The sequence below is a fragment of the Neophocaena asiaeorientalis genome, unplaced genomic scaffold (assembly GCF_003031525.2).
Source record: "Neophocaena asiaeorientalis asiaeorientalis breed wild unplaced genomic scaffold, Neophocaena_asiaeorientalis_V1.1 scaffold62, whole genome shotgun sequence".
In the NCBI taxonomy this organism is placed as follows: domain Eukaryota; kingdom Metazoa; phylum Chordata; class Mammalia; order Artiodactyla; family Phocoenidae; genus Neophocaena; species Neophocaena asiaeorientalis.
The window spans coordinates 5,617,684-5,628,703 of record NW_020175191.1 but is presented as its reverse complement, the minus strand read 5'-3'; the positions used below and the strand labels follow the sequence as shown (position 1 = coordinate 5,628,703).

Sequence of the window (11,020 nt, the reverse complement as noted above, 5' to 3'; positions counted from 1 at the left end):
GAACTGCAGCCCCCGAGGTAACCACACAGAGAAAAGCACCATCTTTCAGACAAGTATCCAAGGCTGATAACCGCTTACCGCTGTGCAACGTGTTTCCTGAAACCTATAATAAGTTCACCGTTGAAGAGACATAAAGAAATGCGCAGAACTGACATGGTCTTTTTAAATATACCTTTATTTCTCAAACTCAAAGCTTTATTTCATCAAGTTCTAACACATTTTGCATTGACAAGTGATTTCACCTGCATCCCATAAGAAGGTCAGTGGCCATTACACCAAAGAGGAAACCTCCCATATCCTAGGAAATTAATATTTGAAAGGCTATGCAAGTATACAGTAACAAAAAAGCTTCCAATTTAGTCTAATTTGTATCTTTTCATCTATAGTAAGTTGGAAATGAATGGCTAAAAACCTAATTTTCCTAAAGCAGTGAGTTTATTTTAAATTCATGAAAAAAAAAAAAAAGACCAGATTGCTTGAGTTTTTAAACACCCACAGATCCATATTATTTAACGACTTCCTCTTTAGCGGATGGTCTTCTCACCTTCCTATGCAAACACACATGACAATTTGCACCACCCCTCACTAGCCCAGGCAAAACTCCAAGCATTTTCTTTTGCTTCCACTTAAACTATTCTTTAAGGGATAGGTAAACAAGATTTAGAACTTGAACTCAGAAGAAAAGCATTTTCTTTCCTGATCCTCACTTTGGAAGTCTCCACAAATAATCCTGAAAACTTGCCAGGTCTCTTTAAACACATCCCCTGCTACACACCCCTCCCTTGGTTCTCTGAATGGAACTGGCCGAACTGGAGTATGTTCCAAAGTCAGCTGTGACATTCTGGTCTCTGCCAGATTAAAAATCGAGTCTAACCTTGGCAACTGGATGTTCTTTCACCTCACAGAATCTACCCCAAGGGTTCTTCCCTAGTGTGGAGCCCATCAGATACCCGGGAAGCAATGGCCCCAAGGAGCATTAGGGTCTCTGCTCACGACTAGATAATTATCATTTATTCTCTGGAAGAGGACATTTGAGCTCAGAGTCTAGCTGCATCCTAAAACAAGGCACTGGTACCAGAAAGTTAACCAAAAAGGAGGTATTCCTAAAGTTAGGAAGTTGCTTTTGAGTGGCACCATTTCCCAAAGTTAACAAAGCAGTACTAGGTTAAAATCCTAATCTACCATGAAGGTAAGGGGCTAGTGCTAGCAGAGAGGCTGAAGGACAAGCAGATTCGGGGCTTTAGCAATTTCATTATTATCGCATCACCACAAAACACACGTTCACACACAGTTCTCTGTGACTCAAATCCCCGGGGGGGGGGGGAAACATATCAAACTGGGGGAAAAAAAAAAAACAAACTCTTGAATGCCAAACCACATCTGTTGCCACATACCAGGAACCCAGCATCTTTCCTACCCGCCTCTCCCCACCTGCGAGGCCCTCCCAGCTGTGAGCCATGCCACCTCCCATGTGCAGTCAGCAGGAACCCTGCTTTGAAGGTGTCAGTGATGTAGTTTAGTTTCAGAGTTGAAGTTATTGAGTGAGGAATAGTGTCTCACTGCCAAGGTAAGAATTAAAGGTGAGATGAAGCTCGAGGCCAGGAATTTAGCGTGTCCTCTTCTGCCAACGCATGGGGGAAAAGGTACAGCTTTCATCTCACAGCTGCTCAGCCTGATTCCAAGAAGCAGGCTGGGGTAACACGCCTGCAGAAAGCATCAGAAAACTGCTAGGAGTCCTGAAGCAAATGAGGCTGCTTCCATTTATATTAGAACTTGCACTTGAACTTTAGTGCCCTTTGCCACTGCCAAGTTTCATATTACTCAACACACAAAGAAGAGGAACCACTGGACTCAGTACAAGTTCAGAGTACCTGGTGCTTGTGTGAGCAGCACAAAAGGCAGGTTCCAGCTAGAATTTCCAGACACCTGAAATTCAAGGTTACCTGTTCTGAGGCAGGCAAGAGGCTCACAGAGCAGATGGAGACACCACTAGACCAGGGTGGTATTTAAAAGTGCAGCTTTGGGCGAGGGCAGCTTTTGACCCTGATGGTGCCGGAACACAGGTCTACCCTCTAACTTCAAAACAGCTGGGCTGACTAAGAACTTCAGGTGAAGGGAGTCTATCGAGATGGCCATCGTGCAATGGTGTTCTGGGGATTTCTAGCAACTTCTGTGCCTCCCTTCATCCTTAAAGGAGGACCAGTACCAGACAGCAGACAGAACGCCAAGGACAAACCGGAAATTTAATGACTTGATGCAGTTCTGATCCCATCTTCATCCAGACCCTCGTTACCCTGATCCACAAGCCTTCTAGCAGAAGCAATACTGACTTCTGAGAGCAAGTGCGTATGCTGGTGGCTTTGTCATATTTCAGAGCTTTGGTTAAACAGATCTGTCATCTTTGTGCAAACATGTTGCCATTTGACAACAATGGCAGCCTTTTAAGGTCATGGATGACCACAGAGTTTTTAAAGTCGGGGCTCACTCTTCACTGCCCTTTTTAACACTGAAGCACCCCAGGACCCGCCTCAAGGTAGAACCAGCCTTGACTCAAAGCCAGTGAATTCAAATATAACTACTGGTTCACAGGGAAACAGAAGCTGGTTACACTAAGAAGTGGCTTCTATTCAACTAGTCCACAACATGGATACCAACTAAGCCTCGGGTTTCAGTCATGCCCGATCTGCTTTCAAGAGGACAACATATTCCAGAGAAAAACCTGAAAATATAATCTTCAGAAAAAGATACACCACTCCTTTTCTACTAAGCATTAAGGTAACTTCATTGCTTCAAGCAAGGAGAAAGCAATCACTCAGGGCTCGGGATTTTTATGGCCACAAGAGAAAGTAAAACTCAGCAGCATGGATTTAATTAAATCACTCAAGAAACTAAGCTGGCTGGCAACATGGAGTTTCTTTGCCCTTGATACCCTAAAGTGATGCTTTCTAAGAGATCCCACGAAAAGCTTCGAAACACGAAGTCCCTTACTCTACTGGGAACGCAACAGTAGCCTAGAATTCTCCCATTTGCTAAGCTTGCTTCAGACTAGAGATTAACACTGTTTGCCTTCTAAAGTGCAGAGTATAAACAAGTATGGTCAATCTACCAGAGTAAGGAAGATTCTTCTTCTTCATCCTCTCAATTCTTCCCAAATACACTGGCAGGAATCCTCTTGAGGATGCCTCGGGGGCTCGGACACACACGAGGCCCCGCTGACGGAAGGAGCGCCCACCTCACACGCAGCACAGGGACAGCAGGTGCGAATTTAAAGCAATTTTAAACCAGAGAACTCTGCCCGCAGGCGCGGACCATTCCACAGGTCACTCGGATCTACTGAAATCCCTGGATTTGTTTGCTGTCCAAAAAGCCTGGAGAAGGAAACCACTATTTTTGAAAAAACAAAAACAGAAATCGGCCAAAGTACTCCAGAAAAAACAGCCAGTCACACTTGGAATGTGACCAAAATGGGTTTCCGATTAAAACATGGGAAGACCCTCACATCGGTTACGGCAAAGACCCTAGACTCGGCACAATCCTTAGTCTTGGGAAGGGCAAAACAAAAGCGATGAGCTGATGAGGGAAACAAAAAAGTGTCATTCAATAAGAATTCCTCACTTCTAAGAAAAGAAAAATTGAACATTCACGTTTCCTATTTACAATCCCCCACCACAATTCTACTGGACATTATGTTGCACGGTTTATTTTGTTTTCAAGTTACATTTCAAGAAAAGGTCTTTTTTTTTTTCATTTTTTTTTTTTTTTCTCTCAGCAATCTCTCACAACTCCTCGTGATAGCACAGCATCTAAACCATCAACCACTTCCAACCAGATAGTAATTCTCCAGCTATCGGCTTTGGTTTATTGAGGAGAGAAATCCTCAGCTCTGCTGACAGAGAATGAACATAAGCAGTTTCGTCCCTTGAACAAAAATTAAGCCACAAGAACACCCTCACGTTTACCATTTTCTGCGGGACTAAAACTGACACAAGAAAATCGACCATCCGCACAACTTTCACGTAAGTGCCGAGGATTCCAAGTGAGGGCCGACATCCCCTACCCTAGGCTCCAGTGAGAAGCCCGGCAGCTGGAGACTTCTACACTGCCCACGTGTTTCCCAAGCTCAACGACCGCACGGAGCTCAGACGGCCCCGTGCCGATGTCTGGAACACGGCATGTTAGTGTCTGTCTTGGAAAGATGTGGATAGGTCATAGTTCCTATAGCATTTTCCAAAGTGGCACTGGAAATAACAGGTCCCTTTAGGGTTGGCTCACGATATACTGGAGACCCATTCCAATGGGCACACAAAGAAAAAAAAAAAAAAAAAAAGCAGAATCAGAGCTGAGTTCCCCTTTAAAAGCCAAACAACTACATCTAGAAGGAGTCTCCCCTACCTGAGAGCCCTCGCCCTACGGGGGTTCCCCCTGCGGAAACCCTCGGGTCTCAAGGTTAGTTACAGGGCAGCCAGGTGGGGTAGGGCTGGCTGTAGGTGACCGGAGAGTGGGCCACGTAGTAATTGTTGAAGTTGCCATCGCTGACGTACGGCGCGGGCTGGTAGTAACAGGTGACGGTGGTGGCATTGGGGATGATGTTCTGCTCGGCCAGCACGCGCAGGGCCAGCAGGGAGATGAGGTTCAGGGTCTGCCTGCGCTCGTGGCCCATGAGGCACACGGTGCTCTCGTTCACTACCCTGCGCAGGGTCATGAGGTAGTCGTACTTGCTCCTCTCCTCCTCAGCGAAGTGGTTCTGCAGGTAGGTCTCCAGCTTCCTCTGCTGCTCGAGGATGTCGGGGAAGTCGATGAAGAACCGGGAACACATGTAGCGCTCCAGGGTCTTGATCTCGTCCTGGTCGGTGGGCCTGAAGTCCCGCACCAGGAGGTTGCTGTACTTGAGCAGCCCCCCGCCCCGGATCTCCTCGGGGTTCTTGGTGGCGATGAGTCTGTTCTGCAGGTGGTCCAAGGCTTCCTCAAAGTCCCCGTACACGCTCTCCCCGATGACAGTGGGGTGCAGGTGCTCGGAGACGGGGTGGCTGGAGCAGTCATAGAAGAAGAGCAGGGAGTCCAGGATGATCTGGAAAGAGTCCACACTGAACTCGAACTGACGCCGGATGGAGTCCACGAATTTCAGCTCCACGTTCCGCCCGTTCTTGTTGGAGAGGGAGATGAGGCTCCAGCGGTCAGTGTCCGTGCGTACCTTCACCAGCTTCTGGACGTACGCCTCCTTCAGGGTGACTGGGCTGATCCTCAGCTTGTTCACGCCCTCTGGCAGGAAGTTCAGGAGGGAGCACAGAACCACATCCCTGACCAGCTGAAACTCGGCCTCCGTGGGCAGAGCCACGTGAAAGATGAGGTCCAGGTCTTTGCAACCCAACCCGTTGTCTTTGACCAAGACGTGGCCGGCCGCGGAGCCGTTCAGCCGGACGTCCTGCACTTTGATGCCCGCCTCCTCCAGCCGGCCGCGGACTGTCTGCACGATGTCCTTCAGCGTGATCTCCAAGGTGGGGAAGTTGCCTCGTCCGTGGATGGGTACGACCTCGGTCAGGACCTCATGCAGCCGGCTCACCTGGTCCCAGGTGAGCACGCTGAAGGACACGCAGTCGCTGGTACTGGGGCTCTCCTCTGCCATCTTGGGGGATGTTCTTGCTGGGGAAACTGAAAGAGAGGGAAGAGAAACAGAGTGAGCATTCACTTCTATGTGGCAAAGCAGCTCCAGGGACTCAGAGACGATGCTGGTTTCTCTCTGAACATCTTCCTTACTGCAAAGTGGCCGAGAGCACCTGCTGCCCGGTGCTGCTGCCGAGGATTAAGTGAGCTTAAGCGTGTTAAGAACAGTGCCCGCAGGGAGTGAGGACAATATACACGTAAACCTACCCTACACCAAATCTGACAACTTCGGACTTTTGTTTTCTGTGGGGTTTGTTCGTTTTGCCCGTTTTGTCTGCGTGAGGGTAGGGTCGGGGGTGGAGTCTGTGTGTGAAGGGAAGCAGACAAACTTGCTAAACCGAGTAACCTAAACACAACATTATTCAGTAGAGGGTCTACAGGTTTTGCTAATTTTCCTTGTTTTCCATGGAAATCACCTCTCCTGCTTTGGGCTCCCTAACTACATCCTGAGCTGGTTGATACCTCGGGACAATGCCCACACAGAACACAGGATCCACAAGAGAAGCTTCCTTCTCTTCGTGAATAGGTGGATTCTCAACCCTGGGCTTGGTCCTGCTATAATCAAATACGCCGATATCCTCTTCACTTACGGGAGCTGTCTGCCCCGTAACAAACAATCCTGTTATCCAGGGGAGGACCAAGGAGGTGTCTGAATGACAAAATTCCTGAGTAACAAAGGGTTAGGTCAGCCAAGCAGTGGAACCGCTCTGCCCAGCAAGGAGGCCCCACATGGGATATGGAAAACCTCCTCAGGGCAGTGTGATTTTTCAACTGTATTTTGAAAAAGAATCCCTTCAGTCTACCCAAGGAGAACAAAGTTAGCACTCAGTACTAGGAGAAAAACATGTTTCTCGCACATCACCGGCTAGAACCACAAGGTTACCAAAGTAATTGTCAACTAAGTTACATTGTTCAGAAAATGAAACAACAGATTCCCTGGAAATGCTCATATGTAATAACAAAAACGGATACAGCAGAAAAGTCCAGGTGCTTTGGATCCACATGGGTCACATATTAGCTAGATGGACGTAAAAGGCTGAGGTGCTGCCCTCAGACTTCGCTGCAAACAGAAAGTCTGGCCACCCCCTTCACTTTTCTGACTCGCTAGACACACAGAATCCATCCCCATGACCTGCAGCTTCACTGTTTGGAAGCAGCTGCCTTTGAAAGCACGCCCAGCATGCGTAGTCCTGGGGTTCCAACTTGGGTTTTTAGTCCTGCACTGGCGCCAGGGACCCTCGCCTTATCTATAGAGCTCAGATCAATGGGACGGTTGTCGAGCCATGTCGGGGGCACCACTGGACACACCAAGACCAGCTTTCCAGGAGCTGGCCGTCAAGGAGGAGGGTGAGGACACAATGTCTCAATATGAGGCAGTGTGTCGGCGAAAGAAAACGTAATATGAAGGTAGAAGTGGTGTCAGTTGATTGGGGCGAACAGGAAGGCCACAGAGGAGCTCATTTATGGGGCGGGGACACGGCTGACAGAAAGGCAACAAGAGCTCTCAGCTGGGGTTGAGGGGCAGAAGACAGCCGAGACCTGACAAGTTGTCCAGTCCGGCCATCATGCGCCTCTTCTCAGGCCGGATCACAAGCTCCCTTTAGTATGTAGGTTAAGGGACTGAATTTACTTAGTTGGCCCTGGGAAAGTGGATCACGTGATTAAAGCAGGCTCCAGGAGGGCCAATGGGGGATGGGCACTCTTCTGCTTGCTACTGAAGAATACTTGCCAAAGGGAAGGTAAACGTTTTCCTTCAAACCTGTTTGGACAGCGTCAGAGAGCCCTAGGCTATCTAGATTATCCTACCAAAGCACTTCTAAGTTAAGGATACCATGCAAGATTTGTGATGAAATACCTGATGTTTACTGTGGCTGTCCTTTGGTTTCAAGTCTGATTTGGGACAGCAGAGATCTCTTTTTAACGTGCTCTATATGCGCTTGGTTCTTTGTGGCCCCTTTAATGGTGAGCGTAGCACACATTACACTTGTGCCAAGTGTGTAGGGCACTACACGATTAAGTTCAGATGATTACAGAAAGGTATGGCTCCAGCTTTGTTCTGAAACACTGCTGAACTATGATTTAGTGACACAGATTTCTGCCAGGTGTGTTGATTTACCTATAAAAATACAACTTGCTTTACCCTGTGTATCAGCTGTCAGTGTGCTTCCAAGGCTCGGGTTTCTGATGTGGGCATAAGAAGTCACAGCCACAGAGGAGCTGCAATTCAATCAGTACTTGGAAAAGAAGGAACAATTAATTTTAAGAAAATCTCTAGGAAGAAACTCGATAATGTTGTAGAGAATAGTTGTAGGAATCACTTTTGACTCGTGCCTTTTTTTAAGGACTTGTTAAAAAAAAAAAAGGAGTCATCTAAAGTCAGGACGACTCCCACCTCTAGAACAGTAGCTGTTAACATTAGAAGCGGGACATCTAAGACCAGAGAGAATCTGAGGAAAGCTATCACTCATTCTTGGGGCGGGGGTTGGAGGGTGGGAGGTGTAGTACCTATGCATGAAAATGTTCACATATTTTAAAATCTCTGACATTGTAGTAGATTCAAAGTTAGAATCTATTTTAGACTGAAAATCTGTAAGGTTCTAATGGGAAGAGGGGCAGGAATAGCCAGAAAAGTTATTAAACATTGGAATGATGTCTACTAGCCTCTGGTAAGAGATATTATGAAGCTACAATAACTGATAACAGCAATGATATGGGCAGGAAAAGGCAGACAAAGAGATGAAACCGAATTTTTAAAATCTAGAATGAAAATCTACTACATAAGGGGATTTAGTGTATAAAAAGGAGGCATTCGAAATAGTAAAGGGAAATTTTTGAGACATCTGGATAGTTTTCTAGATTTTAAAAATAAGCAAGGATGGCTCCTTAGCTTGTGCCAATCTAAGATCTAGACGGATGAATCAAAGACTTAAGTGTAAAAGGATGAAACCCTAACAATACCAGAAAAACTTGAAATTTATGTAAGTTTACATAGAATGGGTATTCCTTTCTAAATCACACAGAAGTCGCAAAAAGTTGATACATTTGCCTATATAAAAATTAAAACATCTACGTGGTGAAAACACCATAAAGACGTGAGAAGACAAAACCACGAAAATACTTGTAACATTAGACAAAGCAGTCATTTCCTTAATGAATAAGGAGCTCCTACACATCCGGAATACTAGAACCCCAACATAAAAGGGGCAAAGGACATGAACAGTGGCTCAGACACTTAACATATTCAAACTTACCTTAAGGGGTGGGCAAATTTAGACTTCAGTGTATCATTTTTCCCTATCAGATTGGCAAAGACCAAGAAGCAGACACTTCTGGTACACTGCCCGTGGGTTCTCTCTGAAGAACAACATGGGACCCTCAGTTTAAGTGGACACACTCTTTGGCATAGCAGGAAGTCCACTTTGGATTTTATCCTGTGAGTATACGTGCAAGTATGCGCAAGGATATTCGCTGAAGAATTATTTATAAAGCTACAAATAGTCATCGGTAAAGGAAGTTAAATGACTTGATGCATGTATACGACAGGATACAAATGCCTGCAGTTGTCCAAAAGAATGGTGGCTGCTCTATCTGTATGAATATGAAATGCTTATCAAGATTGATTAAGAAAAAGCAAGTGTGAAACTGTGTGTGTAAAAGCACAAGTCTATGCTTACACAATCAAAAATCTCTGGAAGGATATACAAGTAGTTCAGCTTACACCAAATACCACCTCTAGGCTGGGGTACAGGGTACAAAGAAGACTTATTTTATCTCTTTTGAATTTGGAACCTACATATGTATTAGTTGAAAAAAGTTAAAATCTTATGAGCCATATTCCAAAATCTCTGCCCTTTGAGCCTTCTAACCTGCTACCTTGTTTAATTCCTTCAATTCCTTTCCTCCTAGCCCTCCCCACCATCCCTGTATCCACGTGCCAAAACCGAATACACTTAGAAGCTTCTCCTCCAAGCCTAAAAACCGATCTCTAGAGGGGCAGGCAGAGGAGGAGGGACACTGTTTATCTGGAATGGCTTTTAGTCAATTTTCTACTTCTGCGGTGTTTAAAAGATGATGTCCGTTGTTTATCCAAAAAAAATCCCCAAAACTTTCAAAATGATGGATAAGTCATCTCACCTAGTGTCATTCTATGTTTAGTATCCAAAAATGTTTTCTGTAGTTTTACAAGAATTACTATTTCTCATTTCAGACGTATTACAGCTACCCTCATGGTGCTGTTGGTTACCGGCTACAGTTGCAAGAACCTTAATAAATGCAGTAAACACTTTTTCAGGAACCTAAGATGCCTATAGTTGGCATCTTCCACGTCAACAACTTCTGACACATATATGAATAATGGAGTTAACTCTTAGAAAAAAGTAGTCTATATAAAAGCACAGTGCAGAACATGTGCCTAGTCCATGGTATAGTTTTTAATTCTCCCAATTTACTGTGACTTAGATCTGGAGCAGCTCTCGAAGCTGCTGAAGGCTCAAATTTAGGCTGAGTTATATTTGTTGTTTAGCTTATTAGAAGAGCCCAACATAAGTTATCGGTGCCTATCAGAAATGAATCCTTTGTTTTCCCTCACCCATCCGAACAATTTCAAATATCAAAAGTACATTTACAGGTTACTTAGACAAACGTGGTATTACCAGAATAAATCCAGGTCGTAGGCCCTTAGGGCTTAGATAACACACCAGAGCTTCGTGTAACGGTTTTAGTTTTAACCAACCACTTGAGATCAACATTGATATAATCCCCGTAGAAAAGAATCACTCGAAACACACAGTCTCAATTCATGAAAGGCTCTGGTTAAAGGCAAATTCTAATTAGCAGAATTAACGAAATAGTAACTAGAAAAAAACTTAACTTGCAGCCTGGTAAACTCAGACTAAAGTGTTTGATTTCCCTTTACTTGTCTGAGAAGCAGATGCATTGTATTTTGCACTAGAAACTGGGCAGGGTGGGCACTATGATTTCTCACTGATTTGAAAATTCAGGCACCTTTTTCACAAGTGAGGACGACGAGCTGCCTGCTCCGTTTAAGCTACTTAATCTTCTAAAAAGTCTGACTTGTGATGAATGACTACCTCAGGTTCCCCTGAATTCCCTTTTCTTTTAGCATCTGGCTGCAGCAGAAGGATAAAATACACACACGAGTGGAAAACAAGTTTGTAGAGATGGCAGCAAAAGGTGAGAGGAAAAGACGAACTAAGCCCAAAGAGTAAACCAAGCTCCCTGAGCACGCTAACTTTCCTTTGTTTCCCACTGCCTGGCACACTCAGGGCAGGCTGATCTGAAAACCAGTTTGAGCCCTCATTGAAAAGAGAAAAAAAAAAAAAAAAAAAAAAAGTTATTT

The 11,020-nt window shown here is 45.3% G+C and overlaps 1 protein-coding gene across 2 annotated transcripts in view; it reads right to left on the bottom strand.

Annotated features, from left to right (window-relative positions):
* Positions 1-3,539: 3,539 nt before the first annotated feature.
* TENT5C (terminal nucleotidyltransferase 5C) overlaps positions 3,540-11,020 on the bottom strand; it is an 18,278-nt gene continuing 10,797 nt past the window's right edge. For both annotated transcript variants that reach the window (XM_024764832.1, XM_024764834.1), the window contains exon 2: positions 3,540-5,649. In XM_024764832.1, the coding sequence (XP_024620600.1) occupies positions 4,448-5,649 (1,202 nt within the window). In that variant the 3' untranslated portion in view covers positions 3,540-4,447. The remainder of the gene's footprint in view (positions 5,650-11,020) is intronic.